Source organism: Sceloporus undulatus, chromosome 7 (genome assembly GCF_019175285.1).
Source record: "Sceloporus undulatus isolate JIND9_A2432 ecotype Alabama chromosome 7, SceUnd_v1.1, whole genome shotgun sequence".
Lineage (NCBI taxonomy): Eukaryota > Metazoa > Chordata > Lepidosauria > Squamata > Phrynosomatidae > Sceloporus > Sceloporus undulatus.
Genome location: NC_056528.1, coordinates 33,446,202 through 33,463,582, shown reverse-complemented (window position 1 = coordinate 33,463,582; position 17,381 = coordinate 33,446,202). Strand labels below are relative to the sequence as shown.

Below are 17,381 nucleotides of genomic sequence, written 5' to 3'. Positions count from 1 at the left end.
AGACCATCTACTTTGCACACACAATGGCTCAGGTCCAATCCCTGCATCTTCAATTTAAACGGTTGCTTTTAATAAATTGGGGCAAGCCTTTTAAATTGCCTTTTAGTGATGGGGAAAAAATTAATATGCTTCATAAGAATATCCTTGATAGGATTTTGCAGCCATCAGGGTGGGAGAGAAAATAGCCAAAATTCAGTCAGTAAAACTGCAAGATTACCTAAATGCACTGGTTTGCACTTTATATGCACTTTAAAAATTTAAGGCGCCAAGTTTTTGTGTGGTAGCCTTAATTTATGTTAGGTCTGTGGAATACATAGTTGTTGAATTTGTGTTTCCTTTAGCTGACTTTTGAAATAGTTTTCCCACCTTGTTCCTTTCTGTCAATGTCATTTGGGTGACTCAGGCTTCAGCAATGGAGAAATGATAAAGCTAGATATGGAGACAAAAGCTTCTGTTATCTTTATTCAGCTAGAGCCATAATCCCAGGTGTATCTTTCCTGTCACTGGGAGTTTGACTGTGACTGTAGAAAAATGCAACGCAGCCATCTAAAGCCTAGTATTCTTGGGATACACACTTCTGACTTTAATGTCACTTTCCATTGCTTTATAGACGCTGGCCTGTATAAGACGAGAAAATTAAGTTCTCCTTGAAATGAAAGGGAGAACTAATCTCATGGCATTTTTGAATGCATCAGTGGAGGTTTGAAAAAGGTTGAAGAGAGAGAGAGAGATAATAACACTTGTTGGAGATCCCCTGTCCTATATCATCCATCAACATTTGCCGCACATCACAACTTCACCAACATCTACTGCGACCATCAATGGAAGCCATTCTTTCCTCTTTCCATTTGTTTCAACTGACAGATAACATGGCACCATTTTGATTTGCCATAAAGGTGGAATTCCCCCTTTTCTCTGCATGACATCTACTCCATTTGGGAACTAAATTTGGTGGCTTCCCTGACATTGGTTAAGATGACTGCAGGTACAAGAGAACTCAAACTTTTTTCAGTTCACTCTTCACTGTGCTTGACTAAAGCCTAGTTGGGTCTAGGCCCAGGATTATCATAAAGCTATATGTTCAAGTTGAGCTGTATTCCCCTGGAAAGGATGTGAATGCATTCTGCCGTCTTTGGCGCTGAGACTTTCATTGGGGTTGGATGATGCATATCAACGCAATAATGCTGTTGGGGAACAGGGTCTCCTTTTGCACTAAGGGTCTGAACCAGAGTCCACAACATCCACAAGTTGTGGTTCCTGATCGTATTGCACGACAACTCAGGATTGCTGAAACTCACTTTGGGTTCTTCCATATCCCCAGGCTACTGAAGTAGAAGTTTCCAAGTTTACATTGTAATTTGGGGAATGGGGAGTTTTTTTGGGGGGGACTCATGTGCCATATCTGAGTTCAAAATCCACATTTGCACTAAAATATGTTGTTGTTTGTGGTAAGACTGTAAAACTCCAGCCTCTTTCGTGAGGCTGACTTGATGTTCTGATGGGGACAGTAGACCTCCCCTTTTTAAATGAAGTTTACATAATTTATTTTCTATTTTGATTTTTCTTATTTCCTATTTTTGTGCAAATGTGTTTGTACAGGCCGTTGTACATGTATACAAATCTTAATTCATACTGGCAGCTGTAAAGACAGAATAAGTGTTGGTTCCCTCAACTCACAACTGGATTGCATGCCAAATAAAGAAATGATATTGGCTAAAATCTTATTAGTCGATCCAACTAGATTAAACCCATTGAATCAACTGTTGGAGGGTAAGTCAACATATAGATAATTCTCATTGTCAATGGGTCTACTCTAGTTGAAACTCTCAATGGGATTCAGGCCATCCCTTCTGTCTGCTGCCATCTTTTCCTGATAGTGTAGATTTTAAGTTGTACTATAAACCTTTTGGGGATAGTTCTTTAATTGTCTAATTTCAGATCAATGTTTAATAGTTTGCCCCTTTGTAGCCTATCCCCTCCCAAAGGACAGCATAATCCAGGTATTGGAAAAGTGACCTTTTGGATTGCAATGACCTAAATGCCCCAGCCACTTGGGTTGGGGATTCTGGGAGTTACATTCCAGGGGGAAAAATAGCTTGCCCAGGTTCTGCATTCTCCTGTCATTTGATAGAAAAGATCGAAGAATTCCGTAGAAGAGCTTCTAATGTACTTTTTAAGCCAATAGTGGAAAAGCTCTCTTTTGGACTACAGCTCCCAGAATGCTCCAGCCACTTAGGTTGGGGGATTCTGGGCATTCTAGTCCAGTTTGACCAGGATCTGCGTAGTCCTGTTGTTAGTTGAAGGAAGGCATCCTAGAATTCCTTAGGAGAATTTTAGAATGTACCATTTTAACTGGTATTCATGTATATCAATGGTTCTCAAACTTTGGTCCTCCAAATGTTTTGAACTTCCACTCCCAGAATTCCTGACTGTTGGCCAATCTGACTGGGACATCTGGGAACTGAAGTCTAGAGGACCAGAGTTTAGGAACCCCCCAATCTATATTATTAAAATCCATCAGAAGGAACAAGGGTCAAATTTATTATTACAGAAGGACCACTCAAGCTGTGTGGAGGCCACATTTTTCCACTGCACATCAAAATACTTCATCTCAACAGTCACCACACGCGTGGCACATCTAGGTCTTTTAATCTTGTCTTCCTATTTCTGGATCTTACACGCTTTTATTTATGGAAACGGCTAGTCCCACAAGTCTGAATGTACAGTCTTAGGCTGCAATCGGGTACCGACTTACCTGGGAGTAAGGGCCTTTGGGCACTGGCTTCTGAGTAGACATGTATAGGGTTGCACTGTTAGACTTTTAAAACTTTGCACAAATTGCTGATGCCATCTTAAAGTAGACAAGTTTACCACTTCAGCTGTAAAAAGGTATATGGTACTTCAAGCTGCACCAGAGGGATTTTTGTTTTCCTGCCGCTGCCTAAAAGGTTAAATTCTACTGTAAATGTACTTGTAAAAAAAAGTGTTAAATCTATATTTACGAGGGGAAAAAATCAATATTGTTAAATAAAGAAATGTATATGAAGTTCTTTTATACTGTGTGGTGAGTTTTGTGTTGCTAGAATTGAGAGCCAGTATGGTATAGTGGTTTGAATGCTGGACTGGGATACTGGAGAGCAGGGTTCAAATCCCTCTATTTTAAATCAATTTGCACACTGATTTTCCAAATTATTTTATAGTTTTGTGTTTTACCTTCACAACAATCCTGTGAGGTAGGTCTTTTAATGACTAGCAGTGTGAAGACTATGTGGTTCTTTGCTGGAGGCCTTGGAGCTGTGGTTTCTGAATAGTGTTCTCAGTGATTCAAGTCAACTACTGTATTTACACATTGGTTTGTGCTAACTCATTTTCCTTACTCTTCTGCAGAGCATTTGCTCCAAAAAAACTGCTATTCTGGAACAGGGGTGTTTTGTTTGATGTGTATAAAAAGTACCTCTTATTCAGAAAATATTTGCAAATAATGTACTTCAGTAGAATTTATTTTGTTTCAGCTGCAAGGGCACATGTTGCAAGGAACACCTGAACTATGTATCTCTTTGCGTTTGCCAGTTTTATGAGAAACAGGCATAAAAGAACACCCTTCAATAAAATCAGGGGGGGAAAAACATCAAGTAAAACAAATATATACCATCTCCACTAGTTCTCCATATCATCATGCAGACATAACACTCACTTAGAGCTGAGAAAGGACGCTGATACTGTAATGATCTGATACTGTTCATAGTCTTAGATGAATGTCTTCCTCTAAACATTTATTATTCATTCTAATATAATCCATTATTTCATATTTTTAAGGGGGGAAAAAGAGTTTGGAAAAGAAAATGAAAAAAGCGTCCCCATACATTTTTCCATTTTTGTTTTAAGGGCCTTTGCATCTCTAGTCCCGGGTAATCCTTGTTGTGTTTCTTATCCATTTAATGTACCTCGAAACCCTGGTGTAGATGCCGTATTTGTCCTTCTTAGCACACTGTTCCCCCCAGCTGGTGATCCCAGTTAGAAACCAAGTGTCTTCAATATCGGTGGCATGGGGTCCCCCACTGTCTCCTTGACAGGTGTCCTTGGCTTCACCTGGTTGACCAGCACAGAACATATTGGGCAAGATGGTGTACCGAGAGCTCCGCAAGCAGGTCGGACGGTCAATGTACTGAACCTTCAGAACCTGGAGGATGCTCGCCTGTCGTCCTTGGTACTGCAGTTTCCCCCAGCCGCTCACAGTGCCCAATCCATGCTTAAGGAGGTTGTTGGTGAACTCTTTGTCGCCGATGCAAATTGGAGTGACGTAATGGTTGAACTCCAGCGGTGACTCCAGCTCGAGGAGGGCAATGTCATTGTGGTACTTGTTGCTCTCATTGTATGTGGGGTGAGGTATCGCCCGTGCCACCTGGCGAGACTGTTCCGTGTGGTCGATGGCGTTCACGTTGTGTTCCCCTGGTTAAACAAACCCATGCATTGCTTTTTAGGGATGTGTGGAATTTTTTTTTATCTCTTTCACTTTTCCAAAATAACATTTCACCTACGTTCACAACCTTGGATCACGGGAGAAAGCAAAACTGCCAAAAGTTCTACCCGTGGGTGAAAATTTTGTTCCAGTTTATTGGAATTCACAATATGTTTGCAAAGCATATATGCGTGGGACAAGGTGAAGCCAACAGATTTACATAGGGTTGAAAATTTCATTATAGGTTCCCTCCCTCCATCTGAAATCACAAACATTTGCAAAATTCAAATGTGAAGAGGAAGAAACAAAAATGGGTACATTTGCTTATGGGTGAGCATATCAACAGCTTCTTTTTGAAGATATCCAGAGTAGGATATCTCTCTAGGTAACTGGTTCCATTGCCAAACTGTTTTCACCATCAAGAAGTTCCTTCTGATGTCCAGCCAAAATCTGCCCTCCTGTAACATCAGACCCTCTGGGTCAGCATGTTCAAGGACACTGTTTTATTTCTAAGGACAAATAGATATAACCCCTCCCCGCAAAGTCTCTTTTAAAACCCTAGATCCAGCTTTGATTCTGCCATCCCTGCTATCTTGCTTTATGAAACACCACCCATTATGCAAGCAAAAATAAGGCAAAACAAAACCCGGTTTTGACATTCAACATTGCTTACCTGCTACAATACTATGGGGTTCAAACTCAAGGCAGTGCGCAGCTGTGACAATCCACTTTTCATTGATGATGGAGCCACCACAGAACCCCTTTTTCTCAGGGTTGAGCAAATAAACCTGAGAGCAGAGAAACGTTACTTAAGGGGGCAGGATGGGTACAAAATCCATCCCCTACTTAGTTAAAGCCCAACAGTTCTGTAGGGTTGCCAGAATTGCAACTGGGCATAAAGCAAACATGTATTTTACCTAGGGTTCCCAGATCTCAGGCTAAACAAAACACACACCACATACGGTGGTAACACTACCTGCCAGGGAACTTCGCCTTTCAAGCTATCTGTGCCACCAACCACTCGATTGCGGAATGCTGCCTTCCATAGAATTTGTGTAGTATTGTTAGACCCCTCTTCTTCTTCTTCAAGATCATCGTTGGTAGCATTGGTGGAGACCCAACTGTCAAACGTGGATTGAGAGCGTGTGATTTTCCTCTTTGCTTCTGGAGCTGTAATCCTTCCACACGGAAAAGGCACTGGGAAAAAGAGTGGGAGAGTGCATGAAGGAGAAATAAAAACAACAGCAACAGCAACAACAACAAGGAAACACCTGTGCATCAAGATGACTTTCTGACTGGCCAAAGCATATAGAAGGTAGATGAAGATCAACTGCAGGGGGCTTTAGCCCTTGGAGATATAGAAGACCACTAAACCACAACCTGCCATAAAATGCATGTAATAATCATATGTGCACAGGCTTTGCATGCAATTTAGATCTTTACATTAGAAATGGATTTATTTCACATAGGTGAGTCTGGAAAGAAAATTACAGCAAACACAGAGAAGACTGGGATTGCAATCCCGTTGGTAACAAACACAAGTAAAATGTGGCAGCATGCCTGTGCATATCTTTTTATGGTTGTTGTATACAGAGATATTAAGCACTTGCATCCCGAGTGATCTTCCTCCTGCTCAATTTAGTTACTTGGAGCAACTGCAGGAAGAGCACCTATAAAAGCAAAAGTAGATTCACTGCTCCTGTTGACAGCCTCTATGTGGCACCTATATAAATCATCTGGTTCCTAGTTTTGCTGTTCCTTTCCCCTCCTTGCCCTCCACTGGTACAGTCAGCCCTCCATAGGCATGGATTCTTTATCCATGGATCCAACCACCCACGGCTTGCAAATATTAAAAAATATATAAATTCCAAAATTTTTGCCATTTTATACAAGGTACACCATTTTATTATGCCACTGAATTTAATGGGACTTGGCGCATCCATGGATTTTGGTATGCACCGCAGAGTCCTGGGCTCAAATCCCAGCAGATACCAAGGGCTTACTGTAGTCTAAGAAGTTTCTACTTAGGCAGGTCTTTGACTTTTAATCATTTTGGTAGCATGGTATTTAAAAGTGGTGTGCTCTGTTTCATCCTCCTTTGTATCTTTTACATTGTTTTAAAAAGTATTTTTAAACTCTTTTAACCACATGCCTTTGAAGATAACTGTTATTTAATTATGTGTGTTTATTTAAAAAAAAGCTTTTATGAAATAAAGTGGGCTTTTTTTAGCTGAACATCTGTCTTAAAATTTTGTAAACCGCCTTGGGTTCCATCCTAGGAGAAACTGAATAAATAAATAGACAAGCAAGCAAGCACAGGGGCTAAGAAGGCTGAGATATCATCTGCCATAATGCAGATATATTTAACTGTGTCAGACATGTATCATTGCGAGTGATTTCCATATTGCTTTCCAGCATTTGAGATGCTTCGCTATACCTGTCGGTTCGCAGCTCCTCCCGTCTGCTTTAAGCCGGTACCCAGGAGCACAGGAACAAATGGCTTTTCCAGCAGGGTTGTTCTTGCAAAATTGTTTGCAGCCTCCATTCTTTGTTGAGCAGGTAGCATCTGATGGTAGGTTGGAAAAGAGGAGAGAAGGAAATCACCTTTGCTTACAGCCTAAACTCAGAGAAGAAAAGAGGTTTGCCAGGCAGATGTGGTTTAGGGCTGGTTCACAGAGGAATCCTTATAACGTGATGATTTCAGCACATATAATATTTGCTAGCTGAATTGTACTAAACATTGGCCAACTCAGTGCCTAATAATGCACAAGAGGTCCATGGTGCATCCTTTTTTTCCCATTCCTGCCTTTAAAGATACAATATATCTTTTGCGCATTTTGGTGGGCTGATAAAAGTATAACCCTTTATGGGTTTGGGATTGTGTTGTACTTTGTTGCATGGCCAACATGGCTACTCCAAAGATGTTTCATTGATTTACCTTGATTTATCACTGAAAATAATGTAATAATTTCCCAGCTCTGAAGTGGAGGAAAACACTAAGTAGACCAAGATGTTCCAGTAAAACCGAAAGCCAATACAGTATACTGTATATACTCATGTATAGGTCAAAAATTGGACCCAAAAAGTCTGATGGAATTTTGTAAGTTCTTTGGCATTGTCTTGCTTTGCTTCATTTAGATCCTTTGCCATATGCCCCTAAATTTTACCCTTGACTTATCCACGGGTCATATCAATATCCATAGCTTTGGCCCTAAAACTTGCCCTCGACTTATACATGAGGTTGTCTTATAGTCGAGTATATATGGTAACAAGGACTCTTATGAGAGAGGCAGGCAAATATAATACATAATTAGGCAACCACACAAATTCACATACCTAATTCACAGTTCCTTCCTTCATAACCAGCCGGACACCAGCAGATGTAGTTACTAACGTCATCTTCACACCGGCCTCCGTTTTGGCAGGGGTTTGAAACACACTGATCTCCATCTTGAAAATGAAGACAGAAAATTATAATTGGAACTTGAAAGATATTATAATCCAGGAGAGATATATGCAGACATTACCATTCATGCATTTTGGAGGAGGAGGAGATGGAAGAAAAAAGAGAAGAAAGGAGATGGTGGGGCTTGAGGACTAGATGCAACATGAGTGTTAGCTCAGTAGACATCAGTAGTAGCTTATGGCCTCTATGGGTGGATCTGCACTGTAGAAATAATGCAGTTTGACACCACTTTAAGTGCTGTAGCTCCATCATATGGAATCTTGAGATTAGTAGTTTTACAAGGTCTTTAGTCTTCTCTGCCAAAGAGTGAAAAACTATAAATCCCAGGATTCTGGGTTAAAGTGGTGTCAAACAGCATTATTTCTACAGTGTAGATTCACCATATGTCAACAGATCACAAAAGGAGCCAGAAAAAAACCCCATAGGAAATACTATAAGAGCATAAAAGAAAATACTATAAAATCACATGGCTGCAACAAAACATAAGAAAGAAATAATTAGAAAAGCACGATACCAAACAATCCAAGGCCACAAAAACAAGACGGAATGAAAACTAAATTATGGAGACAGGTATAAACAGGAACCATGAACAAAGAATACCAAAATGTATTCAAAATAAGTGATGCAGCTTGCTACAAAATCCTAAACCAACAGGAATGAAAAATACTGTGCTCAGAGTTGATATAACCAGATATAAGTGAAGTAAGCAAGTAGGTGGAATCAAATGGACCTCTAGATATTATTCCATGTCAAAGATTATTTTTCAGAACTGGTGCTGTTTTAAAGAAATTCTTCCTGTAAATAGTCCAAAACATACAACCGCAGTAACAGCTGCAACCACATAACTGGGAAGATAAGATATTAATAAAGAGGAAGGATATAATAGGCTTCTTACTTTTAATGCAGTTGTGTGTGTTTTATAGCATTGTGTTTGTTGCTTTGCTGTTGCTCTCTGTCAGCAGGACAGTAAATCTGCTTTGGGCTTCAAGTTGGAAATTTAAAGGAACTATTCAAAGTGTTGAATCCATTGACATTGATAGCATATGGCTTTAAAATTTGGACTAAAACCCAGATCAGATTCACTTCGCCACTGACATGGAAACCATCAGCCGCTACTGGTTGACCCATTGAAACCAGTTGTTAGGTGAGTGACATGTCTGCTTCATTTCAGTAGGTCTGCTATGCTACTAATGTTGGCTGAAAGGAGACTGAGAAAGTCAGTGATGGGAGTTGTAGTTCAACAGATCTAGAATGGAATGGAAGAAGTCTGGATTAAGGAGTCCAATGACTTCCATGCAGTGATTCTCCATGACTTCTGCTCTGGCATTTTGTTTGGAATAAATATCGAGGATCCTAATGCAACTGGAAATTTAAAAGAAAAGATCACTTACCAAGGTATACTTTCCAAAATGCCATCTAGAAAGAAAAGAGTAAAACTGATTAGAAATTTAAATTTAGATGGAACTAAAGATTAGGGTTCTGCCATAACTATGCTGATGTAAACCATGGTTTAAAAGGCCCATAGACACAGCAGCCGTGAAGGAAAGACCAAAAGACTCAACTCTGAAGTCTTCCTAGGTCTCATATTCCAGGAATCAAGACTCACCGTTTTCTCCTCATTTTCAAAAACTTCTCTTGCTTCCTCATAGCTGCAAGTTTCCTCGATGCATTCGCGCTCAAGGTTTCCTTGAACCACTTCTTCCAGCCTCCCAGTGTTGTACCTTTTATATCGGTGCAAAACGCTTCTTGCCTCTTCTGGACTAATAAAAACTTCAAGACACAAGGAGATGAATTAGAGGAACAGAAAGTTGGTGCAGTCATTATTTCGCTAGAGACCTCCAACCAGCTTTCGTGAACTACAAATCTCAGGATTGCTTACGGTGGAGCCACAGCAATTAAAGTGGTATGAAACTGGTAAAACTGTGTGGTGTAGATACACATTTACTGCCGGGAAAGAGAGAAGACTGGGAAGGAAGATCAGGACTGAACAAATGTTACGCGTACATCGTAATTCAGTATATCACTGAAGTTGTGGCATAAACAATTAGCACAATTAAAATTACACCTTTAAACGACAGTCTCACATGCACAGCCTAAATGTATTTACATGCATCTAGTTTCATGCGGTTAAGGTGAAAATTTGGTAGTCTATCACGCAATAACGTTAAACCCCATGATTGCATTCGTATTGCCATTGGATTATACTTCCAATTTCCCTTGTCTGATAAACTCCCAGGAGAGACCATTAACTTTTTTCTTACAAGGAAAAAAAAGATAGTTTTGGGAATCTGGAGTGGCCTAGGGCTACAAAAACAGCTTGAGAGACTACATGCAATGCCAGGGGGCAAATCTTGCCCACTCCTGAAGTTCAGGAAGGCAACTGCAAACAGCTGAAATCAAAGACAGTTGGATACTGAAGGCAAATTGGTAGCTTTACTTATGTGTCTAGCGGCCATGATGTTGTTGCTGTTGTGCGCCTTCAAGTCATTTCTGACTTATGGTGACCCTAAGGCAACCGATCATGGGGTTTTCTTGTCAAGTTTCTTCAAAGGGGGTTTGTCACTGCCATTCTCTGAAGCTGAGACAGTATGACTTGTGCAAGGGCTTCAGGGGGTGTTTGATGTTTTATTTATACTGTTGGGACTCTGCTTTGATTCCTTTGTGAAAAAGTGGAATACAAATTATTATTGTTATTATTATTATTATTAAACCATCTTTCTCCTGTGTGGGGTTGTATTGCTGAATAATAAGAGGCACTATTTTTGAAATCACACAAAACACAAGTTAATTCTATTAGACCTCTCCGTCTATCTCACATTTGATCTCTCTGTATAAAGTATTCTCTGTATTATAGATTGGAAGACCACCTAGCCTAGGAAAAATGTACTTTCAACTGATAACAGTTAAATTATGCATGCTATTCCTCTAGCAACCATGTTTTCTTTAGAAGATCTACAGAAAAGAAGGTAGCAATCAACAATATAACCTTGCTTATCAAATGACAAAACTGCACTCTTACCTGACATCGGAAGGAAAATAGAGGGCTTGTTAGCATTAAAATGAACCAACCTGCACATTTGGAGAAGAGGAACGGACCCACCAGGAGACAAACAACCCATATGAAGCCACGGTTTGCCATTTTCTTAAAAGAACCCAAGCGTTTTGCTAATGAAGCCGAATCCTCTGGATCAATTGGTTCCAAAGTGCAAGTACATATTTGCTTTGCTTTGAGCTCCTCTCTGAAGTGACTTTTTCATTAAAGGTCTCTCAAGGGACATATCTGGAGGTTTCTAAAATGGCTCCCCTGGGTTAAAAGAAAGGCCAATTTTGGCATGGCCTTGATAAGAACTTTCAGGTACCTCCAAATCTTAGACCGATGGTTTTTTTTTTGTGGGTTTTTCGGGCTATGTGGCCATGTTCTAGAAGAGTTTGTTCTCGACATTTTGCCAACAACTGTGGTTGGCATCTTCAGAGAATGCTGGCATGGAAGAGAATGGTGTGTGTGTGTGTGTGTGTGTGTGTGTGTGTGTGTGTGTGTATGCCAGCCACAGATGCTGGCAAAACATTGGGAATAAACTCTACTAGAACATGGCCACATAGCCCGAAAAACCCACCAAAAAAGCTATGGATGCCGGCCATGAAAGCCTTCGACTTCACCATAGACCAAGGGTTTCTAGCTTGATTTCTTTTTATTTTTAAGGATGTCAATTCTTTAACTTGATTTAACATGAAAAACTGGATTCATTTCCTGATCAATTCACAAGCGATTGCTATATGCCTTCATGATGACTCCAGTTTATGGTAGACCCATCCTAGGATTTTCTTTACAAGATTTCTTCAGATGTGGTTTGCTCTTGCCTTCCTTAGAGGCTGAGAGAGTGTGGTTTATTCAAGGCTACCCAGTGGGTTTCTATGGCTGAGCAAGGATTCAAACTCTGGTCTCCCCAAGTTGTAATCCGATGCTGAAAGCATTACACCAATAAACATTATGTTGGTAGATTCCAGGTGTCTTTGAAAGGTAAAAAATTCCTCTTGTATTCATTTAAAAAGTTTGGGAGGTTACTTTTTAAAAGTAACTTATCATGTAATTCATTGTTACAGCATCCCTCCATAAAGGAGTTAATACTTCAGCCTCAGATGTTTTGCCTGCTTTGGCTTCTTTTTGGTTTGTGTGTCTCTCTTTTGTTTGTTGCTGCTGTGTTCCTACACATTGTTTCCTACTTGTGGTGACCCAAAGGTGAACCTGCCATGGGGTTTTCTTGGCAAGTTTCTTGGGGGTGATTACCTTTGCCATCCACAGAGGCTGAGAGAGTGTGACTTGCACAAGGTTACTCAGTAGAGTTCCATAGCCGAGCATAGATTTGAACCATAGTGATAATCCAATGCTGCAATCACTACTTTTTTGTTACTTTGGGGGGGGGGGTAGAAAAATGAGTTTTTAAAAACCCTTAGGATTTAGCACTGGAACTAACCAGTAATTCCTTCCTTACATTCCAGTGCATTTATGCTTGAAACAACGTATGTAGAAACTATGCACTTTATTTTAAAGGGGAATCATGCTTGTTGGGGGCTTCTGGAATTCTTCCTTTCAAGCAAAATTCAATGTTTCCACTGTTGAATTTCAGAAGCGCATCCTTAAATTTGGAGATGATAGTCGACTCCAGGGACTGCAGGATGGATGGGCCATAAGTGTTGCTCTGTACCCAGGGTAATGCATGTTAACTTTGCCCCTTTCTGCACTTTATGCCATGTGTCCTTATAAATAGTGATCTACCTCTTCTATCTTTGCAACCATCTTTTATGGTTAGTACAATGGCTAATAGATATGCATGGGGTAACATAAGCTTTCCAAGCATTTCTTAACTCCTACACTCTTGCAAGCCTGTCTCTTTTATTGTCAGTTTAATTACAAATCCTTATTGCAGATAGAAAGTGACTCAGTATGTAGTTATGACCACCTTCACAATTCCCAGTGCTTTTGAATGCTTCCCTTACTGTATCAATTCAGCACTGTAATTTTTTATACCTTAGAGGCCGAATTGGACCTGGCATTATTAATAAAGCCCTTGGGATCCAATCGATTTTGTCCAATTTGCACATGTGTTGCAGTTTAAATTATTTTAAATTGTTTTAAAATTATCTTGTTGCAAGCATTAAGTGGTTTAATGTGCTTTTGGTCTTTTAAAACCATTCTTATTGATTTAAATGGTTCTAAGCTGATTCAGTTATTCATTACCCTGAGATATTCAGATCTAGGGTGAGATGCAAATATTGAAACCAACAAACTACCCAAACAAGTGGGTAGTTTAAAAAGGTGCATCACTGCTCTTGGACTCTTCTAGAAGAGATAGGTTTCATAGGTAGAACAAGGGCTGTTCAGAGGGTCTGGAAGGATCTAGAGATGCAAGAAATACTTGAATGGATCCTCGTGAGCTGCCTTGAATTCAATTTTGGAAGAAAGGTGGGATATAAATCCAGTCAATCAATCAGTGAGCCTTTCCCAGGCCTGCCCTTTACCCATCCTTGGTTAAGTGGATCAATATACACCTGTGGATTTTTACTGTGGGTTGGGAGTTTTCCACTGCTCAGATTCATAACAATGATGCTGATGAGTTTATCCATAGTGTAACTTGCATGTGGTTTCACCATATCGCCAAAAGCTGAAGAACCAAGGGCATTTTAATACATTTGCCACCCTGTTTTTTCCAAAGCACATTACACCATCCTGCATTTTTTCCTTCCCACAACATCCTGGTGAGGTAGGCCCTTTGTTGCTCAGGGTGATGAAGACAATGAATCGTGCTGAAGGAGTCACAGCCTATGGCACTGAAGGTGTGGTAAAATGTTAGTGGCTTATGCAGGTGTACTGCCACCTTACGCTTGGATATGTCTCTTTCTAATCATTGTGGAGGCTGGTATTCCTTCCTCCATCGACTAACCTGCCCCACTTGGCATACCCTAGAATCACTGCAGCCCTTCCCTTGTGTTCATAACATCCCTGATGGTAAAAAATTGGAGAAGAATCTGGCTATCCCCATAGCCACAACCTCGAATGAGCAAAACATCCAATGATACCTCCAAAAGACTCCAGTAGACTTCAACAATGATGCAGTCATTTAACACCTGGATATAGGGACATAGCCAGATGCTTCTCTCATTCCCCATTTCTTTTACCAGACACCCAGAATGGATGTGGGAGGCTTCAGTGACTCTACAGTTAGGTTCAGGTATCACTTAATGGCCCGCTGTAGCATTCATTTTTCATGAGGAATTATGGTCCAAAACACACTGCAGAAATAATCCAGTTTGAGACCGCTTTAACTGCCCTGGGTCAATGCTAGGGAATTCTGGAGACTGTATTTTTGTGAGACATTTAACCTTCTCTGTCAGAGATTTCTGGTGCCATGATAAACCACAAATCCCAGGATTCCCTTGCACTGAGCTAGAGTAGTTAAAGCGGTCTCAGACACTACAGTGTGATTTGGACCTATTACACCATGCTGAACTATACAAGTTGCCAGCCAAATTTATCTCAGCTATCCAAGCTAACCATTTTGCTCCCTGCCATCTCTCGTTTTCCAGGTGTTCACACTTTTTTTTGCTGAATAAGATATGTGTTCAGTTGTGCACTGGCTTATTTATTTATATTTAATACTGAGAAATCATTCCTGAAAAGAAATTGGGATGGTTATATTCCCCTTTTCCCTCACCCCAGCAGAGGATGCTCGCAAAATAATAGACCAATCTATTCTTGGTCTGACTTCTCAGTTAGGGAAGCCTTGTCATATTTTTGATCCACTGAATATGGTCCCCGACTCTGGTGAAGATGCTGAATTTGTCTTGCCCAGCGCATGGTTCCCCGCAGGTGGTTACAGCTGTTAGAAACCAGGTGCCTTCAATCTCTGTGAAATAGGGGCCACCGCCATCTCCTTGGTGGACTTTTGTAGCTGCTGCATGGCTTTTGCCACAGAAAATGTCTGGTGCAACGGTATGCCCAGTGCTGTTCAGGCACGAAGCTTGGTCAACTTGCAAAACTTGGAGGATGTTTGCTGGTCTTCGTTGGTCCACCAACTTCCACCAGCCGCTCACGGTGCCAGATCCATGCTCCAGGAGGTGGTCTGTGAAGGCTTTGTCTGCGAGGCAAATGGGGGTGACATAAGAACTCCACTCCAGGGGTGAATCCAGTTCAAGAAGGGCAATGTCTTGGTGGTACTTGTTGCTGGCATTGTATGCCGGATGCGGGATTGCCCTCACGATGCGACGGAGTTGTTCCGTGTGTTCAAAAACATCTGTGTTGTATTCACCTGGGAAAAGAGGCATTGCAAATGTTCAAAGAACAATGAATATTCTGATTAATATTGATGTTAATATTTAATCAGGCCTTCAGCTTTTAACTAGTTAGGGTGGGAAAAATGTGGGTTGTGGGCCACACAAATATTCCAAAATAACCTCAAATGATTTACAGGGGGCATTTCCACCATGGTTACAAAAGAAAGGGCCTCTGACTGGCCTAAAATGGGTCAGGAAAGCCCCAAAACATGGGGATAATGCTTCCCACATACCATAAAGGATTTTGGGGGACATTTGGGGGGAAATCCTCATTTTTGCAGGAGTGATGCAGTGCAGGAAGATGCAACCTTCTAAGGTCAACACTTTTCCTTCAGATTTGGAATGGGAAGAAAGCAAGATGTTCAAACATCCAAAAGGGAGAGGAACTCTCCCAAAAGGGAGAGCTATCCATCCAAGTCCAGAGCTTGGGCTGTATAACTCTTAAAACCTAACTAAACTGGTGCTGAATTAGAATTCCTGACTTTTTGTCTCCTAGAGAAGCACCTTAGTTTTAACATCAGCATGGCAAGGAGCTACAACATGGTCCTCTCCAAGAAGGAGCGGCTGGTGCAAATGGGGAAGAGATGTGCAAAACTTTCCAGGATGGAAATACTTCAGGGTTACTCAATGGAGGCTGGTGTCTCAGAAAATTTGCTCTGTATTTTACTTAGAGCATTAAAAGGTGTTGGGACATTAAAGAATATTAAAAGAGCTATCCAGGATGCTGAAAGATGGATGGAAGGCTCCTGGGGGACTGCAGAGGCTGCACTTTGAGGTCTCAACAGTATGTAGCCAACAGGCTGCACTTTCTTCACTTTTGCTTTATGCAAAAATAAGGAAAGTAAGAGGAGCAGTTTCCATGTTCAAGTTGCTCAGTTGCTTACCTGCCAGGACAGTGTGAGGCTGATGCTCCAAACAATGCGCTGCAGTGACAACCCACTTTTCGTTGAGGATTGTGCCTCCACAGAATCCTCTCCGCTCAAAGCTATACATGTAAACCTGTGAGCAGAGAAAGCGAACCAAGTGCTAAAACTAGGTCCGAAATCCTATTTTAATTCCAAACAGAGTAGAGCCATGGAGCCAATTGCATTTATCTATAGAGTGACTTAGGTGTTTTTTAAAAGGGGGGGGGGTAAAGGTTTTCCCTTGACATGAATGTCTCGAGTCAACTATTCAACAGCTGATTCAATGAGTCTGCAAAGAGATTTATTTTTTGCAGAGCAAAGTCATGAAATCAAAAAGAGCATGATCGTTTATCATTTTCTCAATGGGAAATGGCTTAGTATATTCAGACACTTTTTCTCACTGAGGACAACAAAACTGACAAGTGTTTTTAAATAATTAATTCTTTACTTTCCCATCAAATCAAATGTAGGATTGCAACCTAAATGTTGTTTTGACGCTGGCTGCCTCGAGAGGGCAGCAAAACCTAAATGGTATTGAAATCAGCAATATTTTGAGTATAGAGCTACCAAACAAAGGATTCGTTCTAAAAACAAAGAACAGATTGACTGCCTCGCTGACATTGGAAACACCAGCTTCTACTGGGATGGGAGGGAAGAATGGGAACCTCCCCACATCTGGGGGGGGGGGTCATATTTCCCAAACTTGAATTTGAGTGAGCAAACATTGACTGTTAAACAGATAACTTCATTTCACTACCTGCCATGGAACTTGGCCTTTCAAGCTGTTCATGTTGGCAACCTCTCGCTTAGGTCTGGAAGCTGGGAGAATGACCTGAGTAGCATTGTCCACCTTTTCCCTCTCTCCAGCCGTGGTCCTTGATGCCTGGGAAAGCTCATGCTTCATTGCCTCTGGAGCAGTGATCTTTCCACATGGGAAGGGCACTGTGGGGGAAAAAGGGCATCAGTATGTACAATAGGCCTCTAAAGAATATTATGGGGTCCAAGGAGTACATGAAGGTGTCAAAGGATGTGCTGGACCCTCACAGAGTCAATTGTGGCCCATAGCTTGTATAATGGCAGTCAAGACGGATCTCTTCCAACAGGCCTTCCCAGATTAGCATCTCAGTCACCCCCATTGACTACCCTGTCTTGACTGTTTCAATAATGTTAATGGTATTGTTTTTAATCTTTTAATGTTGTTAGCCACCTTGATCTTAATGGA

General features: G+C 41.0%; 3 protein-coding genes across 7 annotated transcripts in view; 1 reads left to right on the top strand and 2 right to left on the bottom strand.

The window, feature by feature from the left end:
• MCF2 (MCF.2 cell line derived transforming sequence) overlaps positions 1 to 3,041 on the top strand; it is a 46,985-nt gene extending 43,944 nt beyond the window's left edge. For all 3 annotated transcript variants that reach the window (XM_042478620.1, XM_042478621.1, XM_042478622.1), the window contains one exon: positions 611 to 3,041. In XM_042478620.1, coding sequence (XP_042334554.1) covers positions 611 to 651 — 41 coding nt within the window. In that variant the 3' untranslated portion in view covers positions 652 to 3,041. The remainder of the gene's footprint in view (positions 1 to 610) is intronic.
• Positions 3,042 to 3,482: 441 nt separating this feature from the next.
• Positions 3,483 to 11,148, bottom strand: LOC121936404 (coagulation factor IX-like). 2 transcript variants are annotated; one of them, XM_042478624.1, is made up of 8 exons: positions 10,995 to 11,148; positions 9,532 to 9,695; positions 9,317 to 9,341; positions 7,796 to 7,909; positions 6,897 to 7,025; positions 5,436 to 5,656; positions 5,133 to 5,247; positions 3,483 to 4,449 (listed from the first exon to the last, which is right to left on the bottom strand). In XM_042478624.1, the coding sequence occupies exons 1-8, from the start codon at positions 11,062 to 11,064 to the stop codon at positions 3,899 to 3,901; spliced, it is 1,389 nt and encodes a 462-aa protein (XP_042334558.1). In that variant the 5' UTR covers positions 11,065 to 11,148; the 3' UTR covers positions 3,483 to 3,898. The 2 variants fall into 2 exon arrangements, with proteins under 2 accessions (XP_042334558.1, XP_042334557.1); XM_042478623.1 differs by having other exon boundaries at positions 10,945 to 11,068.
• Positions 11,149 to 14,542: 3,394 nt separating this feature from the next.
• Positions 14,543 to 17,381, bottom strand: part of LOC121936945 (coagulation factor IX-like) — an 8,998-nt gene continuing 6,159 nt past the window's right edge. For both annotated transcript variants that reach the window (XM_042479669.1, XM_042479670.1), the window contains 3 exons: positions 16,917 to 17,101; positions 16,139 to 16,253; positions 14,543 to 15,229 (listed from right to left, as the gene is read on the bottom strand). In XM_042479669.1, coding sequence (XP_042335603.1) covers positions 14,694 to 15,229; positions 16,139 to 16,253; positions 16,917 to 17,101 — 836 coding nt within the window. In that variant the 3' untranslated portion in view covers positions 14,543 to 14,693. The remainder of the gene's footprint in view (positions 15,230 to 16,138; positions 16,254 to 16,916; positions 17,102 to 17,381) is intronic.

Coding starts and splice junctions, on each gene's coding strand:
- LOC121936404 (XM_042478623.1), bottom strand. CDS start 11,044: ATGGGTTGTTTGTCTCCTGGTGGGTCCGTTCCTCTTCTCCAAATGTGC. Junction 5,657..6,896: donor GAGGAGCTGCGAACCGACAG/GTATAGCGAAGC, acceptor TCTTTTTCCCAG/TGCCTTTTCCGTGTGGAAGG. Junction 4,450..5,132: donor ACCCCATAGTATTGTAGCAG/GTAAGCAATGTT, acceptor TTGTTTAACCAG/GGGAACACAACGTGAACGCC.